The sequence below is a fragment of the Mizuhopecten yessoensis genome, unplaced genomic scaffold (assembly GCF_002113885.1).
Source record: "Mizuhopecten yessoensis strain PY_sf001 unplaced genomic scaffold, ASM211388v2 scaffold2249, whole genome shotgun sequence".
NCBI lineage: Eukaryota > Metazoa > Mollusca > Bivalvia > Pectinida > Pectinidae > Mizuhopecten > Mizuhopecten yessoensis.
This window is the reverse complement of record NW_018404452.1, coordinates 3843-27113: the sequence shown is the minus strand read 5'-3', so window position 1 is coordinate 27113 and position 23271 is coordinate 3843. Positions and strand designations below refer to the sequence as shown.

General features: G+C 36.9%; 1 protein-coding gene across 1 annotated transcript in view; it reads right to left on the bottom strand.

Annotated features, from left to right (window-relative positions):
• The window catches only part of LOC110445369, a gene marked incomplete at its 5' end in the record, with an annotated part of 208636 nt that overhangs the window by 182874 nt on the left and 2491 nt on the right, over nt 1-23271 (bottom strand). The window contains 10 exons of the mRNA XM_021489943.1: nt 1055-1363; nt 4308-4607; nt 5328-5627; nt 7042-7341; nt 8024-8323; nt 9080-9379; nt 10063-10362; nt 11824-12123; nt 14712-15041; nt 16703-16902. Coding sequence (XP_021345618.1) covers nt 1055-1363; nt 4308-4607; nt 5328-5627; nt 7042-7341; nt 8024-8323; nt 9080-9379; nt 10063-10362; nt 11824-12123; nt 14712-15041; nt 16703-16902 — 2939 coding nt within the window. The remainder of the gene's footprint in view (nt 1-1054; nt 1364-4307; nt 4608-5327; nt 5628-7041; nt 7342-8023; nt 8324-9079; nt 9380-10062; nt 10363-11823; nt 12124-14711; nt 15042-16702; nt 16903-23271) is intronic.

Below are 23271 nucleotides of genomic sequence, written 5' to 3'. Positions count from 1 at the left end.
TCGCCCTTTGAACAACTGGATCCATGTGGTAGTTATCATATCTAAAAAGCTTTATTGAAATTGGCCCAGTGGGTTTGGAGAAGTTGTGCGGGCAAACGTTTTACAACAAAGGGCAATTGTTACGTCAAAAAGGGTCATTACTTCGTAAGCAAAGGGTCAGATTGAAACAAATAATACCTGGATGCACAACTTCGTTACGGGGAGTATAATGAACGCTACAGCTATGAAAATTAAACGCAACTTTGTCATGTAACACCACAATTTTGACAAATAAACACCAACTATGACACGTAAAAAGCAAAACTATGATATAATGTGTACACGTTACCCAACGATCGATGGCTTGTTTTCATGTTAATCAAACTCGAATTAGCTAATTTTCAAAATGAGTGTTAGATAAAGACGATAACCAACCATCACGAGTTTGCGAACCTTATTTCTCCAACAGCATTCATATAGTATACATATAGAGAACTGTAATGTTCTCACCATGAACTATGGTTTTACAATATGCGATGGCGTCGCAGAGCATTGCTACTTTGAGTCAAAATACGAAGATTGACCAATGAAATAACGACCAGGATGTTACCCATTAGGGGGTCCCCAAAATGTTATTAAACGACTCCTATCAGTTGTTTTTACCTGGCGTAGCTGCGGGACACATGGACATTACAGCTGTAATATATTAACATCCTAGCTGTGACATAAACATCATAATAATGGTATGTGAACATCCTAACACTAAACTATAATGTACTTTACAAGGGGAAACTTTAACGGTGCAGAAATTTTGACGTTTTTCAGAAGAACTAATTTAGCGCAAAAATATACCGCTACAAATGTTACTTTATGGATTAGTATAAAGATATCTTTGCTTCGGAATAATGTCAGGCGAAAATTTCGACACCGCGATCACAAGTCATAACGCGACCGTTTCCATTGATACAGTGCTACTGATTAGTAATTTATAATAAGTTTGATTTAATCGTTCGATTCCTTGTTATCTAGGAATTTAAAACAAATCGTTGTTAGAAAACGATCGATAATTTCTTACCTGAAATCGATCTGACATTAAGAGTTACGGGTAAAGCTGTTCCGGTTCCAAAACTATTGTTTGCTTTACAAACATAGATGGCGCTGTCGACTTGCACTGCAGTGACAATGGTGAGGGAGGGGTCATCCAGGGTCACTCCAACATAGTTGAGACCATCAACAGCTATTGTCGCAAAGTCCGATTCATTGACAATCTTTTGCCAGTACACATCGGTCGCAGGAGGGCTTCCAGCCACGGTACAGCCCAGGGTCACATTGTCACCAGCATCCCCATTCAACAATGTCGAAAGAACAGTCGCCAATGGAACGTCTTTAAACAAAAACGCATTTAACGTTATTGAAAATTTGGGAAAAGCAACAAGATGCAATCAGTGTCAATTCTTCATTTTGCCATTATATAACATGAATCAGCTCCGTTCATAACTTTGTAAAGCATTCACTATAACCATTAAATGCCTTCGACCATACACTACAGAACAACCCTTCCTCTTATGGTGTTAAAACCCTACATTATCAATCATATTATATATCAATCCTTTACGCTGTTACAACCCAACTTTGCATAACGACCCTTTCCCTTATGTGCTCAGTCCTATATAACCACCCTTCTTCTTACAGTGTTAAAACCCCTTGAAACAACCCTTTCCATTGCAGTGTTACAACCATTTCCCTTACAGTGTTACAACCCCATATAACAACTCTTCTTCTTACAGTGTTACAACCCCATATAACAACTCTTCTCCTTACAGTTTTACAACCCTATATAACTACCCTTCCACCTACAGTGTTATAATCATATATAACAACCCTTCCCCTTACAGGTTTATAGCAACCCTGTATAACAACCCTTCCCCCTAAAAGTGTTATAGCAACCCTATATAACAACCCTTCCCACTAAAAGTGTTACAACCATATATAACAACCTTTCCCCTTACAGTTTTACAACCCTATATAACAACCCTTCTATCAACAGTGTTACAACCCTATATAACAACCCTTCTATCAACAGTGTTACAACCCTATATAACAACCCTTCTATTAACATTTTTACAATCCTATATAGCAACCCTTCTATTAACAGTGTTACAACCCTATATAACACAAACATTCCCCACGCTATATAACAACCCTGTCCCTTACTGTATTACACACATACTATATATAACGTACTACCCCTTACTGTTTTACACACATACTATATATAACGTACTATCCCTTACTAAATTACACACATACTATATAAAACGTACTGTCCCTTACTGTATTACACACATACTATATATAACTTACCATTCCTTACTGTATTACACACATACTATATATAACGAACTGTCCCTTACTGTATTACACACATACTATATATAACGAACTGTCCCTTACTGTATTACACACATACTATATATACCGTACTACCCCTTACTGTATTACACACATACTATATATAACTTACCATTCCTTACTGTATTACACACATACTATATATAACGTTCTATCATTTACTGTATTACACACATACTATATATAACGTTCTATCATTTACTGTATTACACACATACTATATATAACGTTCTATCATTTACTGTATTACACACATACTATATATAACGTACCATTCCTTACTGTATCTATATATAACGTACTATCCCTTACTGTATTACACACATCTTCTATTAACAGTGTTACAACCCTATATAACACAAACATTCCCCACGCTATATAACAACCCTGTCCCTTACTGTATTACACACATACTATATATAACTTACCATTCCTTACTGTATTACACACATACTATATATAACGAACTGTCCCTTACTGTATTACACACATACTATATATAACGTACTATCCCTTACTGTATTACACACATACTATATATAACGTACCATTCCTTACTGTATTACACACATACTATATATAACGTACTACCCCTTACTGTATTACACACGTACTATATATAACGTACTATCTCTTACTGTATTACACACATACTATATATAACGTACTACCCCTTACTGTATTACACACATACTATATATAACGTACTATCCCTTACTGTATTACACACATACTATATAGAACGTACTATCTCTTACTGTATTACACACATACTATATATAACGTACTATCCCTTACTGTATTACACACATACGCGTTACTCTAAAGCAACATTACCTTTTGCCTTCGTTTTCTTTCTTCATGGTCTCACTTAATCTTATTCGTGCATATATTTCTTGTAATTGTTATACACCAACAATCCTGCTGTTACTACTGCAAATAATCTAATTGGAGACCCTTTTTTCTCATTGTCTCTAACCGTACAGCCACAAAAAACATCAATGTTAGTGTTAAACCTTACTCATACCCAACCTTCCTCATTTCCTGATGACCACCCAGCCCTTATACCGTAAAATATCTACCTCTTAATTAGTTATTCCATATTTGTGCATTGCAACAGCCCTACATATTCTTAGCAGTAACCATACCAATTATTCAGCTGCTGGTCTATCCCTTACACTGAGAAAATACTGATTTGCTTAAACATACTTCATTTGACACAAACCGCTTCAATTGCACAGGAAAGAATATGCCTGTTGTGCCAACTTCATGTCATTGGGAAGTGTCATTCACTACGTACGGAACATCACAGAAACACATCCGTCTTCATATGACCTTAGCTGTCGCTAGAAAGTTTAACTCCAAACTATTTCTCATATTTTGGTACAACTTTAACATATATGTTTTGTATGAAACATAATTATATACTAAATTGTTTTTCCTTTTTCCTATTGGCCATTCATAAATAATATGATTCGCCCTAAAACAGCATTGGCCTTTAGTAAGACCAAACAAAACATATCTGGTCTTTCCGGTAACTCTACCTACCCAAAGTTTTTGTGCCTACCCTAAAATGTTTAAGGCAATTTTCAAAGAAGCACTGTTGAAGTTCAGATCACTCTCCTATACAAACTATATAAAGTTATTTGTTAAAATAAAATGTGTAACCTACCTACCTACCCTACATTTTCGAACATGTTACAGGAATCACATTTACTTTTTGTCTAGCCGAAGCGTCTGACCAGCAATAATCAAAGTGCTTCTCCGTAATTAACACTAAATGTAGAAGACATGAGTGCGTACTCTACTTCATCTTTTTTGAAATTACTCTTTTTAACCCAATGGCAATTTTTATCGGTCACATCCGACAACTAAGGTTACAAACGAATGACACGTATACGGCAAAATATACTGACCTTGAACAACGAGAGTGACAGAGGCGCCACTTCCGGTCCCAATGCTGTTGTTTGCTTTGCAAATATATACAGCACTGTCGGGTCCCCTTACGGTGTTAATTGTGAGGGAAGCGTCCTCGAGGGTGGCGCCTGCGTATTTAACTCCATCAATTGCTAGTGTTTCCGGTTCCCCTCCAATGACCATCCTCTGCCAGTAGACCTCGGTCACATTGGGGTACCCCGTCACGTTACAGGCTAATGTCACATTTTCACCAGCCGTTAAATTCCAAGAGACAACTGGAGCCGTCACAGTTGGAACATCTTTAAACCAGAGATGAAAATAATGACAGGACATAATTTACCTTTTTCCGAAATTTGCATACATATTACACATTACATTATGTGACAACAAATGTTCCTTTTACCCATTAAACAATCAAATCTTTACTTCCAAATAACCCTTCAGCCCATATAGTTGTCTACCCATATACTCGTCTGCCCATATACTCCTCTACCAATATACTCGTCTGCCATTTTACTCGTATCCTAGACAACCTTATCTGTTGCTATGGAAACATCACTTTGGTCCCTTAAATAAACCACTTTAAAATATTTAAGATAAAATCCCTAAGTTTAAAATAAAAATACATCGCCTTCCTTAAAAATCAATCCCTATCATTTTAAACAACCGCCAAACCTCCTCCTGTTTTATAAAGTTCCAACACTTATACTTCAATAATATTTCAGGTCACGCTTCAAGAAGCACTATGTTTACCAAATTGTACCCATTTCATTTGACGTGTACCAACAACTGTCGTCTTCCTGAACAGCTTTCGATAAGCAATGATTAGAGTTCCCCTCTTGCAAGTATAGTCGCTCTTAACCAAAGATCCCTAACTGCCAATACACTCTAAAACAGCATTTATCTTTTTTAATGTCCGTCCTTGCATCTTAATTAACGGCAGAACGAAATTGTCAGTAACCTGCAGTAACTACCGTTAGAAATGAAAGACATTACGTTAACAAACGGTATATACTGACCTTGAACCATGAGAGTGACGTAGTCACCACTTCCGGTTCCCACACTGTTGTTGGCTTTACACACGTATACAGCACTGTCGGCAGTTTCTATGGTAATAATTGTTAAAGAAGGGTCATCCAGAGTCACGCCTGTGTAATCAACTCCATCAATTGTTAGTGTTTCCGGTTCTCCTCCATTGACCATCCTCTGCCAGTAGACCTCGGTAGCATTGGGGTACCCCGTCACGTTACAGCCCAATGTTACGTTATCACCAGCGGTTGCTATCAAATCTGTGACAGTAACTGTCACCGTTGGGACATCTGGAAACAGAAGGTAGAAAATGATATAAGAAAACTGTGTTTTAAGATTCATATACAGTTTTATATATTTATTTTTAACTCAAATTTACAGATACTTGTGCAGTCACTGTCAGGTCTAACTATCATCCTTCTTATATCCACACAATACCCCATACATTTACCTTACAGAAGCTCTTCTAGTAACTTTTTAACATCTTTCAGAACAAACCCATTCTTACCCAAAACGGCGTTACCTCTTTCCTTGCAATTACATCCAACTGCTTTATGTTACATCACTCCTTGTCCTTGAAATGATATATTTCGTCAATGAACATCTAAGAAGGTTTCCTCGACCCCTACAATAGTCCTTCCCCTTTGCATTTGTCACAACCTAGACACGAGCTGTACCGTAAACACGAGTTCCGTACCACTGGACACCCTTGTAGGTTCGGACTAAGACAAGAATCCTATATCGTAGGAGGCGACTTATGTTGAGGGACCTGCAGAAAGTTTACTTTTTATGTTTAGGGTACATTGAAGAACAAAAAAATGATCTGCTACCCCCATTACAACATCCGAGATCTATATTTGTTTCTTTCTCTGTCTTCCCTCTTTTTTCCCCTTCCCTGCTTGTTTGTAGGTGTCTCCTTGGACACCCGTTCTCATGTGACCTTGACTGATACAAGGACATTTAATCTCAGATAAATCCAACATCGTAAAGAATGTTCAGTTTCTACTACTATTAAACTGCTGGAATAAACATTAAGTACTTCGGACCTATTTTATGATGATGATGATGATGATGATGATGATGATTATAATGATGGCTATAATACTGGAACCGTTAAACCCATTCTAATTGAAACTTCAACGTACATGACTAATAATAAGGGATAGAACAGATAGAAGATTTATTCGCAATTACACAGTTATATAACTGATTGGACATTTGTATAATTTATTGTTGAAGTCAGTTTAACAATCCTGTCTAATAGTCTAGACCTTGTTTCTCATGTCGGAGGAGTTGATTCCCTCGAAGACGATTCGCATAGATAACTTGGGCAAAAGGCATTCAGTTTGTTGAGTGTTAATAATGCTAGATTAATGTAGGACATACACATTATATTGCACCTGTACACTTTTGTAATAGATACAGTATGCCGAAATGAGTTACGCTACACCATACAACTGTTGGCATCCTTCTAAGATTCGTCGGTGATGCTAGGAGCTGAAAAGTTGGAAATCGCTACTACTTTTTGAGATAAGGCGCGTTTTACTCTCAGTTTATATAATTTGCAAACATCATAGGAGTCTTCGTCAATTTTTTTCAACGTCCTCTAATTGTATCTAAATAAACACTCATACCAAATGTCAATGGTAAACTACAACAACAATGTAACAAATTGCATTTGGTTAATTCGTGTTTTATACTGACCTTTGACCATGAGAGTGACGTAGTCACCACTTCCGGTTCCCACACTATTGTTGGCTTTACACACGTATACAGCACTGTCGGCAGTTTCTATGGTAATAATTGTTAAAGAAGGGTCATCCAGAGTCACGCCTGTGTAATCAACTCCATCAATTACTAGTGTGTCCGGTTCCCCTCCATCGACCATCCTCTGCCAGTACACCTCGGTAATATTGGGGTACCCCGTCACGTTACAGCCCAATGTTACGTTATCACCAGCCATTACAATCAAATTACCGGAAGAAACTGTCACCGTGGGAACATCTTGAAAAAATGATAACAAGATTATCTTATAGAGAATTCAATTCAATCATAAATAATAAAGTTCTGTTCTGAAATTCAGATATATTCATAACAGTGTCAAATTTGTTTATCACATTTCATCTAATAGCACATTTCCTTACATCAAATTTTCCTTTAGTCTAACAAGGATTCCACATATTCTTTTCCTACCAAGGCCAGCCTCATATTTTTCGTAGAATAACCTCTACTTTTACTTATAAAATATCAATTTTATTACCATGGCAATTATCCCCTTCGATATATTTAAGATCTCTTCCCTAAATTTATATAACAGTCCATTATTTTGATATCTTTCATTAGACATGCATATATATTCTTTGATCTGATAAAAACTTACTTTTCATTAGAAAAACTGTACCATGTATCTCTAGAATCCTCTTTCATTGGTACAATTTGTGATACTGCTAAACCTTCAATATCTTGCATCTACAAACATGCCTTTAAACGAACCCTCCCTTTGAATCAGGATTGCACGAACCTGTCTTTATGAAACGACCAACATCTGTTCACACATTGTCTTTCTCCTTGTTTCAAAGCTATCTTTGTATATACATTAAGTCTTAAAACAAAGTTTGTAAGTAATATGCAACAACCACTGGCACAACTGAACCCAATGAACAATTTGTATGGGTAGTATACTAACCTTGAACCATTAGATTGACGTAGGCACTACGTCCGGTCCCTAAACTGTTGTTGGCTCTACACGTATACACGGCACCGTCGGCAATGTCTACGGTAATAATTGTTAAAGAAGGGTCATCCAGAGTCACGCCTGTGTAATCAACTCCATTTATTGCTAGTGTTTCCGGTTCTCCTCCATTGACCATCCTCTGCCAGTATACCTCGGTAACATTGGGGTACCCCGTCACGTTACAGCCCAATGTTACGTTATCACCAGCCGTCACAATCAAATTACCGGCAGAAACTGTCACTGTTGGAACATCTATACACAAGATGTTGCAGAATAATTACGGGTTAAGCTTTGAAAATTAATTTTAAAATTTAGATATACCTTGGTAGCAGACGAAAAACTGACAATCACATTCCAACAAACATCAACTTACTGCACCATAATATTTCTTAAACACCAAACAATAATGCCACATTTTTCTTAAAAATAACTTTCAGCTCTTACACTCGCACTCGTGGCATCTTTGTTTGTTGTCATTTAATATCTTCTTACTTTACTCACAAAAGATCAGGTATTTAAACTGGAAATAATTCCCTTTGAATTAGTAAACATCCAATCTCTCAACTTCCAACAATTATTCGTCATATTGCCCAATTGTCAACCCCTTTAAAACAATCAAATGTCCTGTCTTTTTACAGCTTGAGCCCTTAGTCTGTATACACGCTCTCCCCTATGCTACAGGAATCATGTTATCCATCGAGACTGAACATATTCCATTCGGCCAACAGAAATAATCGTCGTCTTGAAAAAATATAACTATTCATAGGCAATAGGTCTAATGCTATTTCTTCACTTGCAATAATATTCACTCTGAATTAAAATTTTCTGCAAAACTAATATCTTTTCCCATACTGAAAGGAACTCTATTTGCTAATACATAATCTGCATTCCTCTTTGTAAAAAGTCCTTTCTTGCCTCTTCATTAATAGCTACATGCATTATTCTATAGCTTGCATGAACTAGTGAATCAAATGAATGACAATTAGTTAATGGATGGTATATACTGACCCTGAACCATGAGAGTGACGTAGTCACCACTTCCAGTCCCCACACTGTTGTTAGCTTTACACACGTATACAGCACTGTCGGCAGTTTCTACGGTAATAATTGTTAAAGAAGGGTCATCCAGAGTCACGCCTGTGTAATCAACTCCATCAATTGCTAATGTTTCCGGTTCCCCTCCATTGACCATCCTCTGCCAGTACACCTCGGTAATATTGGGGTACCCCGTCACGTTACAGCCTAATGTTACGTTATCACCAGCCGTCACAATCAAATTACCGGAAGAAACTGTCACCGTTGGAACATCTTTAAACAAGAGGATACAAAACAATAGCAGATAGCAGCTTAATCTATACAAATTATTTTCAAACATAGTCTGTTCAAGATTGATTACACGGTTTTCTTAAATAGAAGCTTTTTTTCGTGTTATGAAGCTTAAAGATACATTCAAACCAATGTCAAATCTGACCGTCGCTTTCCAACAAATAGCCTCTGGACAGAAAGCAAGCGTTTAAGCGACGATAAAAGAATTGAAATGCCAAAGCGCATCAACTATGAATCGGAATGAGGTATCATGTTTCTCATACATTTATAACCAGGTATTCAACAAATCGTTGCCGAATCGCCTCGACCATATGATTTTTTCATTTCGTACTTTATAAAAATTAACAGTTCATGCTTCGAAAGCTTAGCCAAAATGACGGCGATTTGGATTTGCCAACTCCTTATTTTAATGCGCATCAGCGGTTGTTTGTGTAATGATGGTGACACAGTAAATACACTACATCAAAATGCCACGAAAACATTTATCTCATTGTTATCAACAATATGGATCTGTATACAACCTGATGAACATGTTCAGAAAGTTTATCTCCCCTTTGTTAACTTCCTCTAAGTGTATCGAAATAAACACTCATAACAAATGTCAATGGTAAACCAAAACAACAATGTAACAAATTGCATTTGGTTAATTCGTGTTTTATACTTCCCTTGAACCATGAGAGTGACGTAGTCACCACTTCCGGTTCCCACACTGTTGTTGGCTTTACACACGTATACAGCACTGTCGGCAGTTTCTATGGTAATAATTGTTAAAGAAGGGTCATCCAGAGTCACGCCTGTGTAATCAACTCCATCAATTACTAGTGTTTCCGGTTCTCCTCCATTGACCATCCTCTGCCAGTATACCTCGGTAATATTGGGGTACCCGGTCACGTTACAGCCCAATGTTACGTTATCACCAGCCGTTGCTATCAAAGTTGTGACAGTAACTGTCACCTTTGGGACATCTGAAAACAGAAGGTAGAAAATGATATAAGAAAACTGTGTTTTAAGATACATATACAGCTGTATATATTTATTTATTTACTGAAATTTACAGATACTTGTACAGTCACTGTCAGGTCTAACTATCATTCTCCTTATATCCACACAATAACCCATACATTTACCTTACAGAAGCTCTTCTAGTAACCCATTCTTACCCAAAACGGCGTTACCTCTTCCCTTGCAATAACACCCATCTGGTTTATGTTACATCACTCCTTGTCCTTGAAATGATATATTTCGTCAATAAACATCTAAAAAGGTTTCCTCGACCCCTACAATAGTCCTTCCCCTTTGCATCTGTCACAACCTAGACACGAACCGTAACGTTAACACGAATATCCGTACCCCTGGACACCCCTGTAGGTTCGGAGAAAGACAAGAATCCTATATCGTAGGAGGTGACTTATGTTGAGCGACCTGCAGACAGTTTACTTTTTTTAAGTTTAGGGTACACTGAAGTACAAAAAAATGTATCTGCTACCCCGTTACAACATCCGAGATCTATATTTGTTTCTTTCTCTGTCTTCCCTCTTTTTCCCCTACCCTGCTTGTTTGTTGGTGTCTCCTTTGGCACCCGTTTTCATGTGACCTTGACTGTTACCACCCGTTCTCATGTGACCTTGACTGTTACCAGCACGTTTATCGCTTGTGACCTTGACTGTTACCAGCACGTTTATCCTCAGATAAATCCAACATCGTAAAGAATGCTCAGTTACAACTACTATTTAACTGCTGGAATAAACATTGAGTACTTCGGACCTATTTTATGATGATGATGATGATGATGATGATGATGATGATAATGATGATGATTATAATGATAGCTATAAATTGAAACCTCAACGTGCATGACTAAGAATAAGGGATAGAACAGGTAGAAGATTTATTCGCAATTACACAGTTATATAACTGATTGGACATTTGTATAATTTATTGTTGAAGTCAGTTTTTAACAATCCTGTCTAATAGTCTAGACCTTGTTTCTCATGTCGGAGGAGTTGATACCCTCGAAGACGATTCGCATAGATAACTTAGGTTAAAGGCATTTGCTTTGTTGAGTGTTAATAATGCTAGATTAATGTAGGACATACACATTATTTTGCACCTGTGCAATTTTGTAATAGATACAGTATGCCGAAATGAATTACGCTACACCATACAATTGTTGGCATCTTCTAAGACTCATCGATGATGCTAGGAGTTGAAAAGTTGGAAATCATTATTGGTCAAAGCTATTACTTTTTGAGATAAGGTGTGCTTTACTCTCTGTTTATATAATTTGCAAACATCATAGGAGTCTTCGTCAATGTTTTTCAACGTCCTCTAATTGTATCTAAATAAACACTCATACCAAATGTCAATGGTAAACTACAACAACAATGTAACAAATTGCATTTGGTTATTTCGTGTTTTATACTGACCTTGAACCATGAGAGTGACGTAGTCACCACTTCCGGTCCCCACACTGTTGTTGGCTTTACACACGTATACAGCACTGTCGGCAGTTTCTATGGTAATAATTGTTAAAGAAGGGTCATCCAGAGTCACGCCTGTGTAATCAACTCCATCAATTACTAGTGTTTCCGGTCCCCATCCATTGACCATCCTCTGCCAGTATACCTCGGTAATATTGGGGTACCCCGTCACGTTACAGCCCAATGTTACGTTATCACCAGCCGTTGCTATCAAATCTGTGACAGTAACTGTCACCGTTGGGACATCTGAAAACAGAAGGTAGAAAATGATATAAGAAAACTGTGTTTTAAGATTCATATACAGCTGTATATATTTAATTTTTAACTCAAATTTACAGATACTTGTACAGTCACTATCAGGTCTAACTATCATCCTTATTATATCCACACAATACCCCATACATTTACCTTACAGAAGCTCTTCTATTAACCCATTCTTACCCAAAACGGCGTTACCTCTTTCCTTGCAATTACATCCAACTGCTTTATGTTACATCACTCCTTGTCCTTGAAATGATATATTTCGTCAATGAACATCTAAGAAGGTTTCCTCGACCCCTACAATAGTCCTTCCCCTTTGCATTTGTCACAACCTAGACACGAGCTGTACCGTTAACACGAGTTCCGTACCCCTGGACACCCTTGTAGGTTCGGAGAAAGACAAGAATCCTATATCGTAGGAGGTGACTGATGTTGAGGGACCTGCAGAAAGTTTACTTTTTTATGTTTAGGGTACATTAAAGAACAAAAAATGATCTGCTACCCCCATTACAACATCCGAGATCTATATTTGTTTCTTTCTCTGTCTTCCCTCTTTTCCCCCCTTCCCTGCTTGTTTGTAGGTGTCTCCTTTGGCACCCGTTCTCATGTGACCTTGGCTGATACATGTACAAGGACGTTTAATTTCAGATAAATCCAACATCGTAAAGAATGTTCAGTTTCTACTACTATTTAACTGCTGGAATAAACATTGATTACTTCGGACCTATTTTATGATGATTTTTTCATTTTCATTTCATCATATTTTATTGAGTAAACAATAGGATTGAACAGCAGGCTAGGCCTATATAAGTTCTCTCCTTAGGTTGACATGACAAAGACAAAGATGAATGAAATGGTTTGTAAGAAAATATTGATGCAAATCATATATAATAAGTAGCATAGACATATAAATATATAGCAGATGGTATAGGGGAGATAATTCCATGTATGTTTCAATTACATATAAATATTTAATTGATATTTTTAGCTATACAATGCTCATATTAAAATGTCAATCATAATTAATTAGTAATAGGAAAGCAATGCCCTAATAATATATTAAACAGAGAAATTGCTAAAATTGTAAAAAAAAATTGCAAGTCATGAATGCCCCCTGTTTATACCCTGCTGCTGTTGCATGAAGTAGTTAAAAGTATAGAACCATTTAGTATCAATATATATATCATTGGTAGGATTGATAAAAAGTAAGGTATACAACATCAAAATATGAAAAAATAAAATGAGGCAATTCAGCTAGAAGGTTTGGAAAATATAGTATATGTGTAAGATGTATTGCCAGTGTTCTATGTGTAAATCTTTCATCCCATCGAGTTTCAGACAAAAAGTCTCTAACTTAGCACATTTATGTTTTACTTACTTGCACCCATCAGTAAAAACAGCACCCAAAGCTTAATCCCTTAGGTGTACAATATTAAAACATCAATGTATATATATAACAATCAGTAGAATCACATAATGGTTTAAGGACAGTATTTTATCAGTTATGACTATATATAACAAAATTTATAGATTGTTTGATTAATTAAACAAGTCTACTTGTGTTGTATATATATTTAAGAACACTATCAAGTATATATTTATTTTCAGTATTGTTTAACATAGTGCTTCCATTAAGAAGTGTTTTAGTATCAAGATTGACCGGACACACTTCAAAAATCTCATTTATTAAAGTTGTCTCTCATCAGTATACATTGGACATTGTGAAAGATAATGTGTAGCAGTTTCATAAGCATCGCCACACAGACAAGATGGAAACTCTTTCGAGTGATCTTTAAATAGAGCATAGTCCAGGTTATGATGATGATTATGATGATGATGATGATGATTGATGATGATGATGATAATGATGATTATAATGATAGCTATAATACTGGAACCGTTAACCCCATACAAATTGAAACCTCAACGTGCATGACTAATCATAAGGGATAGAACAGATAGAAGATTTATTCGCAATTACACAGTTATATAACTGATTAGACATTTGTATAATTTATTGTTGAAGTCAGTTTTTAACAATCCTGTCTAATAGTCTAGACTCTGTTTCTCATGTCGGAGGAATTGCTACCCTCGAAGGCGATTCGCATAGATAACTTAGGTAAAAGGCATTTAGTTTGTTGAGTGTTAATAATGCTAGATTAATGTAGGACATACACATTATATTGCACCTGTACACTTTTGTAATAGATACAGTATGCCGAAATGAATTACGCTGCACCATACAACTGTTGCGTCCTTCTAAGACTCATCGGTGATGCCAGGAGCTGAAAAGTTGGAAATCGCTACTACTTTTTGAGATAAGATGCGTTATACCCCCTATTGATATGATTTGCAAACATCATAGGAGTATTGGTGAATTGATATTAAATATTTAATAAGGTCTGTATAGTATGAACTGTGCAACAACTCAAAAGATATAAATGTGGCTATTAATCTGACGACCAACATCGCGATCTAAAAGCCCCACCAGCAGGGTCTACACATTGTATGTTGGCAGGTTTATGTAAAACACACCTCTGAATGCGTCTATACAATTTTGACTTTAAACTTACCCACTGGGACTGTAGTCGTCGGGGTTGGTGTGGTTGGAGTAGTTATGGTAGATGTGGTGGTTGAAGCGGGGGCTTGAGTGGTAGTTGTTGTGTCTGGAGTGGTAGTTGTTGTGTCTGGAGTTGTAGTTGTTGTGGTTGGAGTGGTAGTTGTTGAAGTTGGAGTGGTAGTTGTTGTGGTTGGAGTGGTAGTTGTTGTGGTAGGAGTGGTAGTTGTTGTGGTTGGAGTGGTAGTTGTTGTGGTTTGAGTGGTAGTTGTTGTGGTTGGAGTGGTAGTTGTGGTAGTTGGAGTTGTAGTTGTGGTAGTTGTCGTTGTTCTGACCTGTGATACCGCTGTAAACAAAATAAGTAGATTAATTCAAATTGCCTATATGTGTTTTAATGTAAGGTTATAATTTATGAAAGAAACCTGTCTGTTAATCTGACTGACTCATGATAAAAAAGCATATAACGGACCACAGTAGCAATCACCTGATACATCATATAAAAGTATCAACTGCATAAAAAAAGAGAACATCAAATATATCCGCATAAAAACAATAACATAGAGACCATTATCAACTACGATCGACTAGCTACGTGGTAAATACATTGTAACTACCATAAAACATGTCATACCAGTATAGACCACGACATATTTACCACGTAATGCATTGAATAAAAAACATGTAACATCCTTGTGACTGAAGACAGATTAACCACGAGATAAAAAGATTATATAATTAATCTTACAAGTGTAAAACAAAACAGATTAACCAAGTAATAAAAAGTTCATAAAACTAATATAACAAGTATAAAACAGGACAGATTAACCACGAGATAAAAATGATTATATAATTAATCTAACAAGTGTAAAACAAGACAGATTAACCACGAGATAAAAAGATTATAAAACTAATCTAATAAGTGTAAAACAAGACAGATTAAACACGAGATAAAAAGATTATAAAACTAATCTAACAAGTGTAAAACAAAACAGATTAACCGCGTGATAAAAAGATTATGAAACTAATCTAGCAAGTGTAAAACAAAACAGATTAACCACGAGAAAACGTCAAGTAATACACCACATGATAACGAGAATACAAAACAGTTCAAATCATTAACCACGTGGTAACGAGAATATAACACAGATCCAACCATGAATTAAGTGATAACGGAGGAAAAAGGTCAAATCATAAACCAACTGAGGAGGAGAATATAAAACAGATCCAATCATAAACCAGGTGATAACGAGAATACAAAACAGATCCAATCATATACCACGTGATAACGAGAAAACAAAACAGATCCAATCATATACCACGTGATAACGAGAATACAAAACAGATCCAATCATATACCACGTGATAACAAGAAAACAAAACAGATCCAATCATAAACCACGTGATAACGAGAATACAAGACAGATTGAATCATAAGCAACGTGATAACGAGAATAGAAAGCAGATCCAACTTTAATCCACGTGATAACGAGAAAACAAAACAGATCCAATCATAAATCACGTAATAACGAGAAAACAAAACAGAGCCAATCATAAACCACGTGATAACGAAGAAACAAAACAGATCAAATCATATACCACGTGATAACAAGAAAACAAAACAGATCCAATCATAAACCACGTGATAACAATTATACAAAACATATCCAATCACACACCACGTGATAACGAGAATACAAGACAGATTGAATCATAAGCAACGTGATAACGAGAATAGAAAGCAGATCCAATTTTAATCCACGTGATAACGAGAAAACAAAACAGATCCAATCATAAATCACGTAATATCGAGAATATTAAACAGACCCTGGTTTAAACCACATGTGGGTAATACAGCCTGATTACCGTTGTGGTGGACACCGCCAACGTACCGAGGTAGGGACTGTGTTAAAGGGTTGGTTGTTCTAAACATGCAATGTATTTTTAAGAAACAATATTGTTAATTATTTATCTTTACATGTAAATCAAAAATTGGGAAAAACTATTTACCTCTCAATAAGCCCTGAATCGGTGATGATCGATCTATATCTGCTAAGAACAGCTTCACATCAGCGGCAGTGTTCACATCATCAGTAAGGACATTCAGCGCTATGGTTAACTCTTCAGAGATGAGCCGAGCGCTCAAGATGTTTTGGCCATCGACATTAGAGAAGAATCCGGCTCCAAAAAAACAATAAACGCTTCCGTTGCTGAAATAAAACGTACTTGATTAGTATGACGTACTTTCAAGGTGATACGTGGCAACCTATCATTATTTCACAAAATATTACAATTTGGACATAGGGGTTGAACATTGTATCCTGCTCAAATATTAAATTAACAATGCACATAACATATAAGCTGATATGTGTAAGACGAATCCATTGGAATCACAAGAAAATAAAACAAAACCGCTGGACATCAAATCTTTTTTAATGAAAATTTCTTAATGACAGTCCAACAACCACGCTGGAACGGTTCCTGCATTCTTGAAATTGTTCTTAAAATATATTTACTTATAGCATTAACTTAATTGTTCAGAATTATCCGTTCACTCTCCATATCCTTACGTGTTACACTACTGTCACTCAATAATTGTCTAAGAGTGAGAGAGAGGGAGAGAATAGTATATGATTAACATAAAATATAATTTATACCTGTCACGATTTTTACAATTATTTCTATTGACAATCTACCTTTGGATAAAATGTTAACTGTCTTTTGCGTAAAGCGTTAATCGTAGCACCTCTTTGAATAATATGCTAAATTTCAAATGTCTGGTTGAGGCAGAGACATATATATTACAAGATTTATCTTCACTGCATTAAAGTTATGTCTTTATCAAATGGAGAACTCATGATATTTCACTAGTAAAATGTTATAGGCACTGATATCGTAGGGTTTACTTTTATATTTTTGTAGATATTATGCGGCCTAAATTTCCCAGAAGGCTTTCATGCCTGGGGAAGCACCGGAAGTGGAAAAAGTGCTTACAGATCAAACACCGCTTACGGGTTTGAAAAACAAAAGAAGCACAAGAGACCAAAACAATCAAAAATAATGAAAAGGGCTAGAAAAATAATGTTGGTATATTAGGTATCCTTTCAGCAAATGAGAAAGATGCCGTTTCCACATACGACAAAAAGGATAGACAGGTTTTAACCAGTGGCAACACACGAGTAAACTACGGCTTGTAGGTGTGTTACGGCTACTTACGTAGAACTTCGTACCTCATACGCACATAAATTATTTCATTTCTAAATATTTCAATTCAAAAAAGAACAGAAGACAGAAATTCTTTATAAACTATAATTAGCATTACGGGATTGTTACAAAGTAATAATATCTCGATTATCGGACGTTAGATATTGCATATTGAAAAACATTAAATGATGAAACCAGTCTATGAAAAATTTCAAACACAACAGCTCGTAATCGAATGCTCCTATATACATAAATACGACTACAAAGATTACGAAGCCAAGGCCCACTTCGGAACACGCCTTTAAATGTACACAGTCTGAAAAGTCCACTGGCGCGTTTCCGAGTAAGTCCTGGAACGTTGAACCTGAAGATTCAGAATTATAATCCAATTCTACAATATAAATACCATAATTAACTTCTTGTACAGATCATTTCTATAAACCACTGAAAAAAGGAACTACTATCGTCTGACATATTTAAGATACAGCATGAATTTTTGAATTTATTTTTTTATTAAAAAATAGAATAAAGTACGTCTGAATGGTTCGGTAACAATCTCGTCGATGACGAGTACAGGTAAAACACTTACAGGTAAGGCCCGACAAAACCACAAACTGCACGTGCAGCAGCATGCACCGCAACATACCTGCCCCACTCGATTAAAATAAAACGAAATGAAATTCGTACTCATACGCACATAAATCATTTCATCTCTAAATATTTCAATTCAAATAAGAAAACAAGACAGAAATTCTTTATAATCTATAATTAGCATTACGGAATTGTTACAAAGTAATACTATCTCGATTATCCAAAGGCAAGTGGGTATGTGCAGCAGAATTATTTATAATCCTATTTTTTTAGACACAGATAACTAATGGGGCAGATCATCTAAAACATAACCGTCTTTAGCAGTTTCTGACTTCCACCTTTCATGAGCTTTAAACAAACAATCCGGAATGTCTTGATTCGCTGCCTGAGTGGCTCCGCCACCTCTCAAACTATGTAGACCAAAATTTGCTATATTTAAACCAATGCTAGAAATAGCGTCAAGAAAAATGTCTCTCGTCGTTGTATATGACAGAGGCTTGTCGATCTTTCAGAGAAAGTGGCTGCCTGTGGCTTTCAAAAATGTCGCCGCTCTAAAAAGAAAACTGACCTGACTTACTGTCGATTTTAGCTAAACCTATATACCTTTCTAAGTGCATGACAGGACATGCTGAACTCCCTGTTCGAGCAAACCTTATTACCCTGCCTATAAACATCAGTTTTGCTACTATCTATGGTGATTTCTACGTGTGAAGTAAAAAATGATAAATCTGACATTTTCAGCCCCACAAGCTCACTGAAACGAAAAAATCCAGCAAATCCGATCAGACATATAGTACAAACTCTCTGATCTAAATAAATGTTGTTATCACCAAAATTTTCCAGTTTTCAACAAATGAATCGCCAACAAAGGTGACTTCTTAACGACAGGTTTGGTTAACAATCTTTTCGCACCTTCGAATATTGTCAAAACAAATTTATCGTTACAAGGGTTTGACACTGCCGCAAAATCATGCTGCCATTTAATGCTATAAAAGTGTGAATTTAAGACCGAAACAGAGACAGACTCCTGCACCAAAACTGACAGGTTAACAATCACGGTACTAACTTTCGCTGGTAAAAAACCTAACTTCACAAGATTACACCAGTCCCTAAACTTGACAAAATAGAAATCATATTTCTTGACAGTAGTGGCAGCTCGATTGGCTCTAAATACACGTTCGGCATTGACTACTGCGTGATTAAGAATGGGATTCTGCTCCATGTTTCTAATTTCATCCCAAATAGATCTTAATCCGACTCTTGAATTCTGAATATCATTAAAAGCAAAGAAAAGTTCTAAATATTACAACAAAAAGTTAATATCAATAAAAAAGTGTTAAACAAAAGGTCCGCCACCCCTGATCCCAACATGGGAATAAAATTACACGCTGCAACAAGCATACGTGCATCATAACACGAAACTCCAAATAGGTTTCGTCTCCAATAGACATGCGCAAAAACACTGAAAATGTTAGACTAATTAACGGGCAAAGACAACCTTGAGGACTAAAACATTAGTTTGAAACGGTGTAAGTGTGATCACACTGTTAACCTGTGAACCCGCTTTGAAAAAACGAGTTGGTTTCATATACTCTACCACATCCACCACGAAGTCATTGTATTTGCCTACCGTCTTAGAAACTAATAACGGCCAAAATGCTGCCGACTGCCAACGTGGGACAACTAAAGTACCCCTGGCTTTGCACGCTCGAAAATGATTGATAGTTCTCGATATCAAGCACACAAGTGGAACCGCCCAATATTTATAAACTGACCAATCAAAAGCGAATGCTTTGACCCCATTTGAACCCGGGCATGCGTACTTAGAAAAGAATGTGGTGACCTTGGTATTGCTGTTGTCTGCAAACAAATGGCAAGTGTGTGGGCCCCATTGACTATCAAATAATAGAAAAATACTCTCGTGGACTTTCTAGTCGTCAAAATTAATAATTCTACTAAACTGATCAGCTACGACATTACCTCCGAGAGGTATCCACTGAATACACAAAGAAAAATGATATTTCTCAGTTAATTTGAGCACTGACGAAGCTAATCTTGTAAATCTGTACACATACTGCCAACCTCTAAAACATGTGGAACACTCTGGTTTTCTGTACAGACCAACACACTCTTGTTGCACAACTTTTGACAAAGACTTTGAAGTGTAATATCTATGGCTTTGAGTTCCCTCCACGTATAACTTTTACGAGTTTCATGAGGTGACCACATAGTATGCACTAAAACATCCTCAAACTCGACGCAGTAACCCGTTCCTGCATAACTGCTAGCATCAGTAAAAATGGGCTGATCAAAATCAGGTTCAAACTGCCCGAACTTAGGTGAGGTAAATTTAAAATAGTATCCAACCAAAACCTGGCTTCTATCAATGCTCTGTCAGTGACCTGTCCCACAGCATCCCAACTCTTCCTCATACATATGTTACTATGCAATGATCTAGTTCTGAACCTACACACATTACCAAGGCTTTGCCAGATTGAGTTGTATTTTCCTGTAAGCATAGCTATATCCCTGGCTGAAACTCCGTCTTATGGGTCTACAACACACTGTGCTACCTCCTGTATATCCAGCCTTTTACTTACATTGATAGTCAACACTCCATCTTAATGGTTCCACACAAAACCTAGCCACTCCAACGTTTGAACAGGATACCAAACACTCTTTTGATCGTTGGATAAAAACCCAGCTGCCTTTAAGTCAGCCAGAACAGACTTCGACATTTCTAGCGAAGACTGAGAAGAATCGTTAATGCCTAAATGGTCATCTTAGTAAACCACCATTTTAAATCCCTTAGACCCCCATCTCCTAACCAACGGTCTAAACAACTCTGTAAAAATGTGTGGCGCGGAAGAGAGAACGAATGGTAATCAGGTAAACACTTAAAATGTTGTTACACCACAGCCGTTCCACGAAAAGCCTAAACATCGAAAATGGTCTGGATGTAAATCGACATGATGATAACCAGACTTAAACTTAAACATAAAACCTTCAGCAGATACATAATTCAAATGCTTCCTTCACTTCTTCCATTTTAAACTTTTGTTTTTTCAACTTACGAATTTACGTGCCTCAGATCCAAAATTAATCTTTTTTTCCCTTTACCATTTACAGGGACGGATAACGGATTCAAAACATACGGTGCGGAATCGCACTCCAAAACCACACGAGACTTAACCAAATCCGCTATAGCCGAGAGTACAAACTCACCATGCATAAGTGCTGACTTGTCATTGTTAGAAAATGACCTAGATGGTTCATCAATAAATGGTATTAGATCACTCGTTTCAATTACGTTACACATATTTCAGAAACATTTAACATATATCTCCAAAAATCTTAACGGTTTCTCAATATACCTTTGACAGATAACTGCATACCGTCACTTTCGCTTTGCATCTCAAACTTAAAGGAATTATGAGGTGACATATTACAAGATGTATACGCAAATCTTACCGGCTGAGAAGCTGTTAAATTACATCTTGGGTCCTAGGGCTGTCTGACTACTAGACGGCAAGGACTTGATCTTTCCGGGGCAGTTATTTGCCCAATGTTCCGGGCCGTTGCAGTAAAAACAGACCGGTCCTCCACCGTTTCCGCCCCTTCCAAACTACCCTGGTCCGTAGAATTTAGAGAAATTCTAGACAGTCCCGCATCATGGGAAGGTACCGCCTCCGAAGGCTTGTTGAAACCCATTACCGAGAAATGGCTGTAATCCTGGTGAAAAGAACTCTCCAACGAAACCAGTGGTTGGTTGATGGCCTCAAAAAGAACTGATTAGAATCATGAGCTGCTAACCCGCTAAAACCTCCAAGTTGTTGATTACCTCCCCTTGAATATGGCTTGGCCTGGGAAGTGTTATTAGTCACATTGGTCTTCCTTTTCCAAACGGGACGAAAAAAGAGAAAGCGCATCTGCTGTTGTCAGATTAGTGCAGGAATCCTCATTAAGCCTAGTATCTTCAGAACTAATAAGTCCCGGCGTGTTTTCGCTCATATTAATTAACGAGATCAAATAAAGTAAGTCCGAATGGTTCGGTAACAATCTCGTCGATGACAAGTACAGGTAAAACCCTTACAGGTAAGGCCCGACAAAACCACAAACTGCACGCGCAGCGCCACGTACCGCAACATACCCGCCCCACTCGATTAAAATATAACGAAATGAAATTCATAGATATACCGTTGATAAATATTCAAGGATTCACGTGTAGACTACAGCTATACATGTTTTCACTAGTAAGGATACACGAGTAGACTATAGCTGTACAGGTGTTCACTAGTAAATATACACGTGTAGACAACAGCTATACAGGTGTTAACTAGCATGGATACACGTTTAGACTACATATATGTAGGTGTTTATTAGTAAGAATACACGTGTAGACTACATATATGCAGGTGTTTATTGGTAAGAATACACGTGTAGACTATAGATGTACAGGTATTCGCTAGTAAGGATACACGTGTGGCTATAGCTGTACAGGTGTTCACCAGTAAGTATACACGTGTAGACTGTCGATGTACAGGTATTCACCAGTAAGTATACACGTGTGGCTATAGCTGTACAGGTGTTCACCAGTAAGTATACACGTGTAGACTGTCGATGTACAGGTGCTCAATAGTAAGTATACACATGTAGACAACAGCTATACAGATGTTTACCAGTAAGGATACACGTGTAGACTACAGCTTAACATGTATTTACTAGTAAGGATACACGTGTAGACTTCATCTTTACATGATGAATAGATGACGATAGGGGGGGGG